This window comes from Macrobrachium nipponense, chromosome 29 (genome assembly GCF_015104395.2).
Source record: "Macrobrachium nipponense isolate FS-2020 chromosome 29, ASM1510439v2, whole genome shotgun sequence".
NCBI lineage: Eukaryota > Metazoa > Arthropoda > Malacostraca > Decapoda > Palaemonidae > Macrobrachium > Macrobrachium nipponense.
In genome coordinates, this window is record NC_061092.1 from 9,382,883 (window position 1) to 9,398,849 (window position 15,967).

Consider the following 15,967-nt stretch of genomic DNA (forward strand, 5'->3'; position numbering starts at 1 on the left):
TTTATTCAGGCTCATGTAACCCCAAGTGACAGGGCGCTGGGAAGGTGGTGGGGGGGGGGGGGGGGGGGGGGGGGGGGGGGGGGGGGGGGGGTGTGCGTGCGGGGGGCGGATGGGTGTGGATAGAGGCGCCTAATCAGCAGCACATTATTGATGCGACTGTTATCACGCGGACTCCTCAAGGCTGCGAAGATACGTCTTTGGTTGGATGCTGAGGAGGAGGCAGGAGGAGGAGGAGGAGGAGGAGGAGGAGGAGGAGGAGGAGGAGGAGGAGGAGGAAATCGAACGGGTTGAGGGCTGTGAGGTCTCTGACGCTTTATATATTATATATATATATATATATATATATATATATATATATACTATATATATATATATATATATATATATACATCAAGTGTAAAAGGCCCATTAAAACACTTTATCAAGTAGGGAAAAAGGGTGGAAGTTAGTGCAACGGAATATAATCCTTAGCTATAAACCAGAGTGCTTTAATGGGGCCTTTTATAGTACCTGAGACGTATCCTGTTTTAACAGAAGAATTGATTTGCATATCATATATATATATATATATATATATATATATATATATAATATATATAGTATATGAAATTGTAATAGCCACAATGCCCTCTTTTTAACTTCTCAAATTCTTTGCTTGTTTTCGGATACGCCTGTCACTACAAAGCTTTGAGTTCCAACTTCAAAGAAATTGAAAGAAATTATGATGTCCTGTAGCGGGAAACGAACCCGCGAGACCATAATCACGACGAGGCCACCTTGCCGACCTGGTATCTGGGTAAAAATGACCAGTAGATTATATATATATATATATATATATATATATATATATATATATATATATATATATATATATAATAATCCCTAAGGTCCAGTGCTTGACTACCAAAAGGAACTAGCGACCCATATCTACTTTGATGCCCCCTTACCACATTGGTCAAATGCCCACCGACTGCTTATGTGTATAGTACTACTTCTCATCTGTAACGAAGATAAGCTTCGTACATAACGAAGATAAGCTTCGAGCAGTGATCTAGAAATGTTATTGCACGAGATGACGTCAGCAGGGAAAGTTCTTTTCTGTTCTGTTTACTGGAGAACAGTCTTGAACAGTCTTGTTTCTATTTGTAAAGATACTCGCTGGTCACACTTGTTAATGCTTCCTATAATGACGTTATCGTGAGATTGATTGATTGATTGATTGTTGCAAAAATTTGCCATGGCGTCACAACAACTAAGGTCATCGACGCCGATGTTTACGTAAGATATAAATTTATTTTCAGGTAGTAATCTTTTTTTTTTTCAAAGATCCCATCAGCTACAGTTTGTTCTAATGTGATTTAATCGCTATTATTACTACTAGCAAATTATGGGTGGGTGGGGACTTAGGATGAAACCCCATTATAAACCATCTTAGGGGTCCCCACTACACCCTGCAAAGTTTCATGCCCACCGGACCAGCCGTTTGGCCGTGATTGAATGACAGACGGAAGGAAAGACATAACGCCCATATAGTAAGATTATTATGAGTAAGTTTGTTCTAACCTGATTTAATTGGTATTATTATGATTACTTTTATCAACGCCAAATGTCTGTTCAAGTGTTCGCTTGAATTATACCACCTGAAACTTCTATTGTATATACATTCCAGATTGTCATTAGTACCCTAACATAATTCTTCTTGCATTTTAATATTTAACTTACATGTTTCCTATTTATTTATTAATTTGTTATGTTTTTCCTTTCTTAAAGTAAGGGATCTCTAACGAACACCATATTCTTTGGAAGCTTGAATTTCAATTCAATGACCCCTGTGGTGGGCTTGCTCTATATGAAGAGGGTTCACCTTCTAAATAATAATAATAATAATAATAATAATAATAATAATAATAATAATAATAATAATAACAGCTCTGCTTTCTGAGGCAAGCGTATACTTTTCGGCTCGAATCTGCTTTTACCATTTTCATTAATCAACGACTGAAGTACACTCCTGCCAATGCGCGCGCGCGTGCCAAAATTTTGACAACATTCACGCAAAATGAGTCTGTTTGCAATCGACTCTCCAGACGGGCGATTGCTCTCTCTCTCTCTCTCTCATTCGCGAGTATGAAATAAGTGAAGTCATTGCAGGGCACGTTGCCTTCGATTGACGTCACGCTCAGGAGTCAGTCAGACAGCGACCGAGAAAAATAGCGAAAGGAACAATGGCCACCTTCTGAAGAAGGGAGACGACGTGGCAACGCCGCATTTCATTGTTGTGTTGACAACTGGGGCGGCAGCTTTCAACGCTCATGACAGCTTTCTACTTTAAAAGGGAATTTTCTTTTTTATTCCCCTTCAGGACTAGGGAGTAAGATTCTTGCACCCTGTTCCCTATTGAAATTGCTTTACTAATGTTCCTTACTTATCCATTGAAATGTGACCTTGGAATTTTACTTATGTTCCCCTAATTACTGCACGGAAGGTATTTGCGCTCCTTACTTATTACTAAAATACCCTGTTACTAATATTCCATATTTACCCATTCAAAATATTACCTCGAAATATTTATGTTCCCTATTTATCACAGAGATGTTATTTGTGATCCTTACTTATTACTAAATACCCTTTTCCCCACTTATTACTTGACATTTTTTTACTAACATTTTTTTACTAATGTTCCAAATTTATCGATTCAAAATATTACCTCGAAATACTTATGTTCCCTATTTATCGCACAGAATTTATTTGTGATCCGTACTTATTTCACTAAAAGTAATACCTGCTTCCCTACTTATTACTGAGAATAGTACCTTTGTTTCCCATACTTATTACTATTAATATTACCCGTGTTTTCCCTACTTATTATTGCTAAGAATATCAACCGTGTTTCCCCTACTTATTACTAAGAATATCAACCGTGTTTCCCCTACTTATTACTAAGAATATTACTTGTGTGTTTACTAAGAACATTAACCGTGTTTCCCCTACTTATCACTAAGAACATTATTTGTGTGCCATATTCACTATTCGGATCCTTATTAGTCTTTCCTATTATCTCATATCTATTTGTAAATATTAAACTCGCCTCCAATTTAAGCTAAAAAAATCTCTTATAATCCCTATTTGTTGCCTAACATGTAACTCATGTTCCTTATTTGTTCCTTAAAATATTTAGGAAAACCCTAAATTAATTTTATTATTATTATTATTATTATTATTATTGTTATTAACGTCTTTGTGTCATTGAAGACGACCATGAATATTGCTTAAACGGATTTATTAATAAATGGTTTCAAAAATACTTAATTTACTTTTAACGTCACCAAGAACATCACTTCTCAACGGATGAATATGGACCAAAGATAAGAAACTTATGTAATAAGGACTTTTTTCTATTAATGACCATTAGGCATAGTAAATGACGAATAAAATTAACTATGCACGTAATACCAATTGAAGTATTTACAAGTATTCACGTTTAATTCATTATCAAATTTATAAAACGAAGGAACTAAACATGGCCATTTAAAACGCTTGTCAAAAACAGTCACTCATGTAGGAGATGTTGACATATTTATAGACTAACACCTCATGAAGACATCTCTTATAAAGGGAAAAGGAGTATGAGAATATATATAGAGAGAGTATATACTCTAATATTATATATATATATATATATATATATATATATATATATATATATATGTATATATATACTATATATATATACATATATATATATATATATATATGTGTGTGTGTGTGTGTGTGTGTGTGTGTGTGTGTGTGTGTGTGTGTGTGTAAATCAGCCTTCTTCTGGTACTAGGTACATTCACATGCGAACATATATTGCCCATAAGTGCCTATATTTTACATAATTTACATTATTACCAGTCATTACCTTCATAAAACTAACTACTCAAGTTCCCGTATGCATTATCATTCTTAATAAAGATGATCATAAGTAAGATTACAGCTAAAATGTTAAGCATAAGTGCAGGGTATTCATTTGCAAACACAGCCAATGTTTTGCTTTAGACATCATTCGTCAAAAAGCCGTGTTGCCCGGCTTAACCCGGCGTACCTGGCCGACGCGAGCCGTGACTCAGCGGCAGTGCAACAGGACAGGGTCAAAAGATGATGCCACGTTGGTGCCGGGTTGGTGGTTTGGGTTTGTGCCCCATGACAGTTGGCATCGGCCGTATCTAGCGCGGAGAGACGCGCCAGACGATCAAGCCCCAATGCCCTGCCCTCCTACCCTGTCGTCAAACATATACTCTACCTCCATGCCCAAGGTCTTGTGCTCATACCCTGCCCTTCTTCACCTCCCCTCGATCACATTCTTCCGGAGCCACCCACTCCTCCCCCTCCTCCTCTTGTTTGTTTGTTTTTTATGGTGTTTTTACGTTGCATGGAACCAGCGGTTATTCAGCAACGGTCCTCCTCCTCTTATTCCTCCTCCTTCTCCTCCTCCTCATCGTCATTATTCCCTTTCTCTCCCTTCTCCTTCGTCAGATGTTCTTCATCAGACCATCCACATTTGAGACTCCTTACGACTGTCTTGCCTCACAATATATATATATATATATATATATATATTATATATATATATATATATACATATATATATATATATATATATATATATATATATATATATATATATTATCCTATATATACACACACAAACACACACACAGTGCCCAGGTATTTATTATCGTTACCTCGTCCTGATGCCCGGGACCCGAGATTGAATCGCGAGAAGTTAAGATGACATTGTAGTTAATAAAATATTCATGTATAATATATATATATAATATATATATATTAATATATATATATATAATGATATTATTAGTATTATTATTATTATTATTATTATTATTATTATTATATTGAATACAATAGCTGTTTCAACGGGCATTTAATTTATATAGAATCTTCTCAATTCTCCTTATTATCTTCTTCTCGTCAGCATGTAGCTGGTGTATTAAGTTTCCTAAGGACATGCAAAGATTTTCATTTGTCTTAGGTTTATTCCTCTAACGTGTCGACAGCGCACAGGCAGTCATCTATGAGAGTATACAGTAAAGTGAATTAAGATACGTTTTACAAGTATTTACTTGTAAAACGTATCTTAATTCACTTTTACTGTATACTCTCATAGATGACTGCCTGTGCGCTGTCGACACGTTAGAGGAATAAACCAAAATAAGACAAATGAAAATCTTTACATGTCCTTAGGAAACTTAATACACCAGCTAACATGCTGACGAGAAGATGATAATAAGGAGAATTGAGAAGATTCTATATTAAATTAAATGCCGTTGAAACAGCTATTGGTATTCAATGCTACTGCCCTCAGAGAAGGCCTCCTTCCTTATTATTATTATTATATTTTTTTTTTTTTTTTTTTTTTTTTTATTTTTTTTTTTTTTTTTTTTTTGCTCTATCACAGTCCTCCAATTCGACTGGGTGGTATTTATAGTGTGGGGTTCCGGGTTGCATCCTGCCTCCTTAGGAGTCCATCCACTCTTCTTACTATTGTGTGCCGTTTTTCTAGGATACACTCTTCTGCATGAGGCCCGGATCTACTTCAGCCTCTAGTTTTTCTAGATTCCTTTTCAGGGATCTTGGGATCGTGCCTAGTGCTCCTATGATTATGGGTACGATTTCCACTGGCATATCCCATATCCTTCTTATTTCTATTTTCAGATCTTGATACTTATCCATTTTTCCCTCTCTTTCTCAACTCTGGTGTCCCATGGTATTATTATTATTATTATTATTATTTTTTTTTTTTTTTTTTTTTTGCTTTATCACAGTCCTCCAATTCGACTGGGTGGTATTTATAGTGTGGGGTGGCCGGGTTGCATCCTGCCTCCATTAGGAGTCCATCACTCTTCTTACTATGTGTGCCCGTTTCTAGGATCACACTCTTCTGCATGAGTCCTGGAGCTACTTCAGCCTCTAGTTTTTCTAGATTCCTTTTCAGGGATTTTGGATCGTGCCTAGCGCTCCTATGATTATGGGTACGATTTTCCACTGGCATATCCCATATCCTTCTTATTTCTATTTTCAGATCTTGATACTTATCCAATTTTTCCCTCTCTTTCTCTTCAACTCTGGTGTCCCATGGTATTGCGACATCAATGAGTGATACTTTCTTCTTGACCTTGTCAATCAACGTCACGTTCTGGTCTGTTTGCACGTATCACCCTATCCGTTCTGATACCATAGTCCCAGAGGATCTTTGCCTGATCGTTTTCTATCACTCCTTCAGGTTGGTGCTCGTACCACTTATTACTGCAAGGTAGCTGATGTTTCTTGCACAGGCTCCAGTGGAGGGCTTTTGCTATTATTATTATTATTATTATTTATTATTATTATTATTATTATTATTATTATTATTATTATTATATTAAACTTCAGCAACTGCAAAAGCGTGACACTTCCTTAATACTCTGCACTCGAAATACCCATCTGAATGGTAGTAGTAGTAGTAGTTGTAGCTTTCAGCACATGCACTGAAGCTCACACATGCTCATCCTCCAACCGCCCCCCACCCCACCCCCACCCCTCCCTGCAAAACCAATCTCGGAATATATACGAGAATTCCGAAGCGGACGAGAATGTATGAGAATGCTGATGACGGTCTTTATTTCACACTTGGCACATCGCTCCCCCCCTCCCCCCCCCCACCCCCACTCCAACAGCCTCGCTTCGGATCTCTCGCGTATGACGTCATTCGGTGAGGCGTATCGAATGACGGCCAATAACTCTTTTCGTTATATCTTTTTCTGTGGCCTTTATCGCGGCCTGGCTCTCCACAGGTTATGGTGGGGGGGTGGGTGGGGGGGGGTCCGAGGTTACTCCACATGGTATTTCGAAGGGTTGAGCGATAAGTTCCTCTCTCTCTCTCTCTCTCTCTCTCTCTCTCTCTCTCTCTCGACGATCTGACCTCGTGGGACGAACGGTTTCGGCCAAATTTATTCGAAATTCCACTAAACTCTAATAACACGTTGAAATTCCATCTAACTCTGATACCACATTAAAATTCCCTAAACTCTGATAAAAACATTAAAATTCCTCTAAATTCTGATAACACATTAAAATTCCTCTAAACTCTGATAACACATTAAAATACCTCTAAATTCTGATAACACATTAAAATTCCTCTAAATTCTGTTAACACATTAAGATTCCTCTAAATTCTGATAAACACATTAAAATTGCCTCTAAATTCTGTTAACACATTAAAATTCCTCTAAATTCTGATAGCACATTAAAATTCCTCTAAACTCTGATAACACATTAAAATTCCTCTAAATTCTGTAACACATTTAAATTCCTCTAAATTCTGAAAACACATTAAAATTCCTCTACATTCTGATAACCCACATTAGATTCCTCTAAATTCTGATAACACATTAAAATTCCTCTAAACTCTGATAACACATTAAGATTCCTCTAAATTCTGATAACACATTATTAAAATTCCTCTAAACTCTGATAAACGCATTAAAATTCCTCTAAATTCTGACTAACACATTAAAAAGTTCCTCTACATTCTGATAACACATTAAGATTCCTCTAAATTCTGATAACACATTAAAATTCCTCTAAACTCTGATAACACATTAAGATTCCTCTAAATTCTGATAACACATTAAAATTCCTCTAAAACTCTGATAACACATTAAGATTCCTCTAATTCTGATAACACATTAAAATTCCTCTAAACTCTGATAACACATTTAAAATCCTCTACATTCTGATAACACATTAAAATTCCTCTAAATTCTGATAACCCATTAAAATTCCTCTAAACTCTGATAACACATTAAAATTCCTCTAAACTCTGATAACACATTAAAATTCCTCTAAATTCTGATAACACATTAAAATTCCTCTAAATTCTGATAACACATTAAAATTCGTCTAAACTCTGATAACACATTAAAATTCCTCTAAACTCTGATAACACATTAAAATTCCTCTAAATTCTGTTAACGCATTAAAATTCCTCTAAACTCTGATAACACATTAAAATTCCTCTAAATTCTGATAACACATTAAAATTCCACTAAACTCTGATAACACATTAAAATTCCACTAAATTCTGATAATACATTAAAGTTCCTCTAAATTCTGATAACACATTAAAATTCCTCTAAATTTTATAACACAATAAAATTCCTCTAAATTCTGATAGCGCATTAAAATTCCTCTAAATTTTTATAGCAACATTAAAACTTCCACTAAATTCTGTAACACTTAAAATTCATCTAAAAACTCTGATAAACACATTAAAATTCCTCTAAATTCTGATAACACATTAACATTCCTCTAAACTCTGATAACACATTAAAATTCCTCTAAACTCTGATGACACTTTAAAATTCCACTAAACTCTGATAACACATTAAAATTCCACTAAACTCTGATAACACATTAAAATTCCTTTAAACTCTGATAACACTTTAAAATTCCACTAAACTCTGATAACACATTAAAATTCCACTAAACTTTGATAACACATTAAAATTCCACTAAACTCTGATAACACATTAAAATTCCTCTAAACTCTGATAACACTTTAAAATTCCATTAAACTCTGATAACACATTAAAATTCCACTAAACTTTGATAACACATTAAAATTCCACTAAACTCTGGTAACGTAGCCATAGTTTTCACTGATGACCAAAGGACATGGAGAAGGTCACGGTCAAGTAGAATTGTTCATTTTCCCCTCGTTTGACCAGAGATGAGCAGATGAGCCTTTAGTGCAAAGAAAATAATCAGACAAACACTTAAGCATTAAAATAAAATAGTAAATTACTATCTGACAGAGTTTCCGAAAGAGACTTTTAAAAATTAATATCTGACAGCGTTTCTGAAACCAACTTAGAAAAACAATTAATATCTGACAGCGTTTTCTGAAATTGACTTTAAAAAGCCATTAAAAAATAAATTCGACAGCCGTTTAAATATTTTTGAACAGCGTTTCTGAAACCGACTTAAAAAAAACAATTACTATCTGACAACGTTTCTGAAAGAGACTTAAAAAACAATTAATATCTGACAACGTTTCTGAAAGAGTTAAAAAATAATTAATATCTGACAACGTTTCTGAAAGAGACTTGAAAAATAATTAATATCTGACAACATTTCTGAAAGATACTTAAAAAAATAATTAATATCTGACAACGTTTCTGAAAGAGACTTAAAAAATAATTAATATTTGACAACGTTTCTGAAAGAGACTTAAAAAATAGTTAATATCTGACAAAGTTTCTGAAAGAGACTTAAAAAATAATTAATATCTGACAACGTTTCTGAAACTTAAAAAATAATTATATAATATCTGACAACGTTTCTGAAAGCGACTTAAAAAATAATCAATATCTGACAACGTATCTGAAAGAGACTTAAAAAATAATTAATATCTGACAACGTTTCTGAAAGAGACTTAAAAAATAATTAATATCTGACAACGTTTCTGAAAGACTTAAAAAACAATTAATATCTGACAGCTTTTCTGAAAGACTTAAAAAATAATTAATATCTGACAACGTTTCTGAAAGACTTAAAAATAATTAATATCTGACAACGTTTCTGAAAGACTTAAAAAATAATTAATATCTGACAACGTTTCTGAAAGACTTAAAAATAATTAATATCTGACAACGTTTCTGAAAGCGACTTAAAAAATAATTAATATCTGACAACGTTTCTGAAAGAGACTTTAAAATTAATCTCTGACAGCGTTGCTGAAACCGACTTAAAAAACAATTAATATCTGACAGCGTATCTGAAACAGACTTTTAAAAATTAATATCTGACTGCGTTTCTGAAACATTAAACAATTAATAACTGACAGCGTTTTGAAAAAGACTTAAAAAACAAATAATATCTGACAGCGTTTCTGAGAGAAACTTAAAAAATAATATCTGACAGCGTTTCTGAGAGAAACTTAAAACAAATTAATATCTGACAGCGTTTCTGAAAGATATTGAAAAAAACAATTAATAACTGAAAGCGTTTTGAAAGAGACTTAAAAAACAATTAATATCTGCAGGCGTTTCTGAAAGAGACTTAAAAAACAAATAATATCTGACAGCGTTTCTGAAAGAAACTTAAAAATGATATCTGACAGCGTTTCTGAAAGAAACTTAAAAATTAATATCTGACAGCGTTTCTGAAACACTTAAAAATTAATATCTGACAGCATTTCTGAAACCGACTTAAAATAATTAATATCTGACAGCGCTTCTGAAACAGACTTAGAATATTAAAGCTCACTCAAAGTCAGTTAAGAGTGAAGTCCAGTCTAAACCTTGAACCATAAATTGAATTACGTAGGACCTATCAAACTAAAATGAGTAGAATCATGGGACTGGAAAACGGGGCTCCAATACTTTCGAAAACTAAAAGAAGTTTTATTTTCTAGTTCAGAATTTTGTATTTTTCGCTTATCTTGAATTTTGTGGTCTGCCCCTGTTCTAGATATTATAGTCTTTCAAGGCTTTTGCTATGTTCCAAAGCCCATTTCTTAATTTTCCATAAGTGGCCACTTACCCAGATTTGCCTACACGATAAATGGACTTTTATGTACATTCGATTACACATTCGTACGTGCATATGCGTGCTCCCGGGTGTGTGTGAGTGTATGGCGGCATATATACGCACACACTTTAACTTACGGTATACAAGTGGAATGTAAGATAAAAAAAAATAATAAAGTAAGATTCTTATTCTGTGTATGTTTCTGGCGGCATATATACGTACACACATTAACTTACAGTATACACGTGGAAGGTAAAGATAAAAGAAAAACATAAAGCAAGATTCTCAGCGCCAAAGACTCCCGCTCTAAGACTCAGTCTTTTCCCGCGGCTGGATGTAAATAAACTCGAAGTCTTCAAAATTAATTACGAGAGGCTGGTGGCCTTAGGGCGGGCTTCATATTGGCTTCAAACTCTCTCTCTTTTACGATGAATTATGGCCATTTTACACGACCGCATCAAAGGGGGAGAAGGTGGGAGGGTGGGGGCGGGGGGAGGGGGAGTATCCAAATAAGGGTGTGGATGGGGGTGGGGGGGGGGGGGGGTGTGGCGGTAGATTGAGATGAAAGGAAAGTCAATTTTCCGGTGTCGGGATGCTCAAGGAAAAATATTTCCCTTTTTTAAATTTAGCAAACTGGGCTCTCTCTCTCTCTCTCTCTCTCCTCTCTCTCTCTCTCTAGGCTAATAAATGAGCACTCAACTATAGTGAATTGGGCCTTATAGTTGGTTATATAGAGGAATTATAATTTCATTTTGAGCATCCGCACCGTCCGGTGTCAGTCAACAGAAAGCTTACACATGCATCTACGTATACACTATATACCCATACATAATGAATACATACATGTTCCAGTGGTGGACACAACAGTTTCCAGAGAGAAGACCCAGGTTCGATTCCTGAGCGAGCCCGAACATTTTGGGACCAGTTCCTTTAAATCCTTTCGACTCTCTTCACTTAAACATTAAATTTTGTATCTGGTATTTAAGTCGAAAGTGGTCTGTTGCAACCGTATTCTATGGTTGCAACCAGTATGAAGAATGGCGTGACTCCAACAATTGCTGGAAACGAAAAAGAGTTCCAGGCACCAGACAAGAAGGATCCAGCGCCACCCAAAGATTGAAGAATCACTTGAAGAAGTTCGCCAAAATCTTTAAGTTCGGAAAGGAGAAAAAGTTCATTTGCAATCAGCGTCTATCATTTGAAGTTGCAGGGAAACGAAGTGAATATCTAATAGCAGTTTCTAATCTTTGAAAATTTAAAGACCTAATTAACCTGATTAGGTGAAGCAGACTGTGAACATAAGCGTCCATTAATGAACCTACAGCATAAAAAATCAGCTTTTATTAGCATAGGTTGAGAGGGTACCAAAAACCGGAAGTGGCGGTGATAAAAGTTTGTCATGCCTCTGATTCAGACTAAACCCCCCCACCCGACACCCACTCGTCCCCTACCCTATACCCCCACCCAAAAACAGACACATACATAAACATACACACAGAGACACACACACAAACTTACACAGACACATTCGAAACACATGTTACCGCTTCGTTCAACAGTACACAAAAATAACCTCAAGACGTTTTTTTCCTTCCCTTTTGCCTCTTCCCTCATCCCCCCTCTCTGCAGCCTCGAGGAGGAGGAGGAGGAGGAAACCGACTAAAGAGACATAGAAAATTTATTTATTATTTACGTCAATACTATTCTCCTTGCATTTGAATACATTTTTTTCTATGCTGTATTATTATTAATAATAATAATAATAATAAAATAATAATAATAATAATAATAATAATAATAATAATGATAATAATAATAATATTATTATTATTAACATAGATAAAAATGTATTCAAATGCAAGGAGAATAATAATAATAATAATAAACTAATAATAATAATAAAAAAAATTATTATTATTATTCATTATTATTATTATTATTATTATTATTATTATTACATAGATAAAAAGGTATTCAAATTCAAGAATAATAATAATAATAATAAACAATAATAAAAATTACTATTATTATTATTATTTATTATTATTATTTCAAATGAACGCCATTCTTTGGAAGCTCGAATTCCAAGGCAATGACCCCTCTGGTGGGCTTGTTCCATATGAATAGGGCTCATCTCTAAATAATAATAATAATAATAATAATAATAATAATAATAATAATAATAATAATAATGATAACTGGATAGAAACACTGATCTATGACTACAACCACAGTACTTTGAAATCACGTTTACTGCTCTACTTGCGTGCCCACGCGCGCGCGCTTCATTAACCAGTGCGCTCTAAAGTCCGTTTAGTAGGTAACAAGGCCGTAAAAACTTTTTTTTACGGTGAGCGTAAAAATGCTTACCAGACTCTCTCGTAAAGGTGTCTCCTTCGCGTCGACCTCAAAATATCGAGGTTCTCCCTCACTCTCTCTCGAAGCCACAGAAATGCGAGAGAAGTTTGCACTCACATTTTCGTGGATTAATTCTCGGTTTTAGGACCTGGCAGGAGGAATTCTACGGCCCTCATTAGCTTTTAGCGTCATCCCGCAAATTTCAGTCGTCCAAACTTCATTCTTCGCTCTCAGATTGTTTGTTTGTATGTGTTTTACGTTGCATGGAACCAGTGGTTATTCAGCAACGGGACCAACGACTTTACGTGACTTCCGAACCAGGTTGGGAGTAAACTTCCATCGCTCAGATAGATGTATTTTATGTCGTTCGAAAATCACCCTTCGACTTTATGAACTGTGCTATTTGAAATGGGTGTTCAATGCAGTCCGTCAATAATTTCTTTTTTTTTTTTTTTTTTTTTTTTTTTTTTTTTTTTTTTTTTTTTTTTTTTTTTTTCTCTTTTTTTTGTTTACCTCGTGCATATCATACAAGCCAATCGTTTCATTCACTCTAAAACTTACTAATTAAAAACATTCATCTTTGGAAACATAGTGTTTTGTGATAAGCAAACGTATTTCGCTTTTAATCCGTTCAATTAATTTCCGTCAGCAATTTGAGATCGCTTCTGATCTAATATTATCTTTTTATGGCAATATAATAGATGTATTTCGTGTTATTTGACAATATTCTTTCTATTTTGAATCAAAGTATTGACATTAATCAAAATGGAAGTAAACAAATAAAGATAAATTAAAACCTAATTTATATTCCAGCAAAATAAATTAAAATTTTATTTCTTTCTTGCAGGGAATACCTTCTACAAAAAAATCGAAAAAAATATAATAAAAAATGCATTAAAATTTCATGTTTACTTGCAGGGAATAGGCGTCTATAAAAAGAAAAAAGAAAATTCGAAAAATAATAAAAAATTGAACAAAAAAATTCTTTCTTGCAGTGAACGTCTACTTAAAAGAAAATTTAAAAATAATATAATTAAACTTTACTTTCGTGCAGGGAATCCCTTCTACAAAAAATCTAAAAAATAATAAAAATGAATTATTTTTTTTTTTTCTTTTGTGCAGGGAATGCCTTTGGACCCGCCCTTGAAAGAGAAGACTCAGCAGCCCCAGTTAAGCGTGAGAAAACAGCTCTTCTCGATGACGGGATGGAACCTGACCATATACCCAGACATGTCTGTCAAGGGCACCAGAGAATTCTATAACATTTACGGTCAGTAGAAAGACTTCGTTTATAAGTTTCAGTTAACCATGCACGAAACAAGCAGCTGTTGTAGAACTGCACTGACCTACAACACGGTGAAGGGGTTGTGCTTCAAGTATTTTTATGGTTATAACTTGAGACTGAATAAATTTGGTGAAGGCCTTTTAAGGTTTTTTGCTTATACTAAAAATAAAAAATTATTAGTTAATTAATTACCCTTCAAACACAACATATATGATGTGAAAGTTCAAGGAATGTTAATGTTATGTAAAATATCATATTGTTATAAACATGATGTGAGAGTTCTTAAAACAATATGAAGGCTAAATAAGCGTTTATATTATTAAATATTATTATTATTATTATTCTTTTTTTTTTTGCTCTATCACAGTCCTCCAATTCGACTGGGTGGTATTTATAGTGTGGGGTTCCGGGTTGCATCCTGCCTCCTTAGGAGTCCATCACTTTTCTTACTATGTGCGCCGTTTCTAGGATCACACTCTTCTGCATGAGTCCTGGAGCTACTTCAGCCTCTAGTTTGTTATTATTATTATTATTATTATTATTATTATTATTATTATTATTACACAGCAATACTCGAGGTACGGGCCGTGGGCAAGGGAGAAGTACAAGTACGAGGTGTGGATTCGGGGCTCTTTCTCGCCATGTCCGCGAAAGGGAAGCTGTATGGAGAGGTAAAGCCATATTATGTTTGTATCTGGTCTCCAAATAACAACGTTTCTTTAATTCTGAATTTGCTGGCGATTCTCATCAATGAAACTAAGATAAAGCAATGCAAATGTCAGATCATTTAGCAATAAGCACATGCGCAAATGATAGCCATCAAATATTTGTTTCCCCGCGTCACAAATTACATAATAATACTTGAGTTTACCTTCAAATGCCTCAAAATCTTCCATTTTCTTTAAATCTCAAGTAGCGATGTTACCATTTTCTTTATAGGTAACTTGATGTAAAACTAAGTTAATTTGCTGTTTCCTGAAGTTGACTTCTTACTGGTGAGTTTAATTTTGTCTTTACAGCCGAATGAGCTCAAAGAGAGCACGGTGTGGGTGGAGACGCTCTCTGGCGCCTTCTACAACTACCTGTCGAAAAAATACGCCCACATGGGATGGTACCTGGGCATTAAAAAGAGCGGGAAGGGCAAGAAGGGGCACAAGACCGAGTACGGCCAAAGGGCCGTCCAGTTCCTGCCCAGACATCCGTACCCTATAGGATAAGAAGAGGAGGAGGAGAAGACATCATCAGAGACTTGAATTTCCTGACAGAAAGAGTACCTATTATTATTCTTGTTGGTAAGAATGGCAAAAGGGGAGGGAGAAGACAGCCAGGATTACTCTCTTCCCTTTGTAGCATTTACACTCAGGAGGGACACGACCGCACCAAGGCTTAATCATTTATTTAAGTTGTCGTGTTCTATCGACGGAAGCTGACGACGTCGAAGCACGCACGGTAGTAGAGTCTCCTCGTCTTCTACTCTGGTCAGAGTCGACTCTTAGAAGGATTTTGTAGGTTTATTTCCGTAGAGCTATAGGTCGAGGTTTGGCTAAGGACAACTTCTTTTTTTTCTTCTTTTTTTCCGTATCCAGTGGAAGGAACAACATTCAGAAAGTGGCTTATTTGTACACGTAGGAACCATAGTTCAATTTAGCGATTTTTTTCATAGGGACCTGTAATGTACTTAGCTTTTTACCTTAATTTATTTATTTACTGTAGTTTTGCAGCAGAGTTAAATATATTATGATAATAATT

General features: G+C 35.0%; 1 protein-coding gene across 1 annotated transcript in view; it reads left to right on the plus strand.

The window, feature by feature from the left end:
* Nucleotides 1–15,961, plus strand: part of LOC135206103 (fibroblast growth factor 1-like) — a 30,774-nt gene extending 14,813 nt beyond the window's left edge. Inside the window, 4 exon segments of the mRNA XM_064237328.1 lie at nucleotides 14,056–14,060; nucleotides 14,063–14,203; nucleotides 14,786–14,889; nucleotides 15,238–15,961. Coding sequence (XP_064093398.1) covers nucleotides 14,056–14,060; nucleotides 14,063–14,203; nucleotides 14,786–14,889; nucleotides 15,238–15,435 — 448 coding nt within the window. The 3' untranslated portion in view covers nucleotides 15,436–15,961.
* The last annotated feature ends 6 nt before the right edge of the window (nucleotides 15,962–15,967 follow it).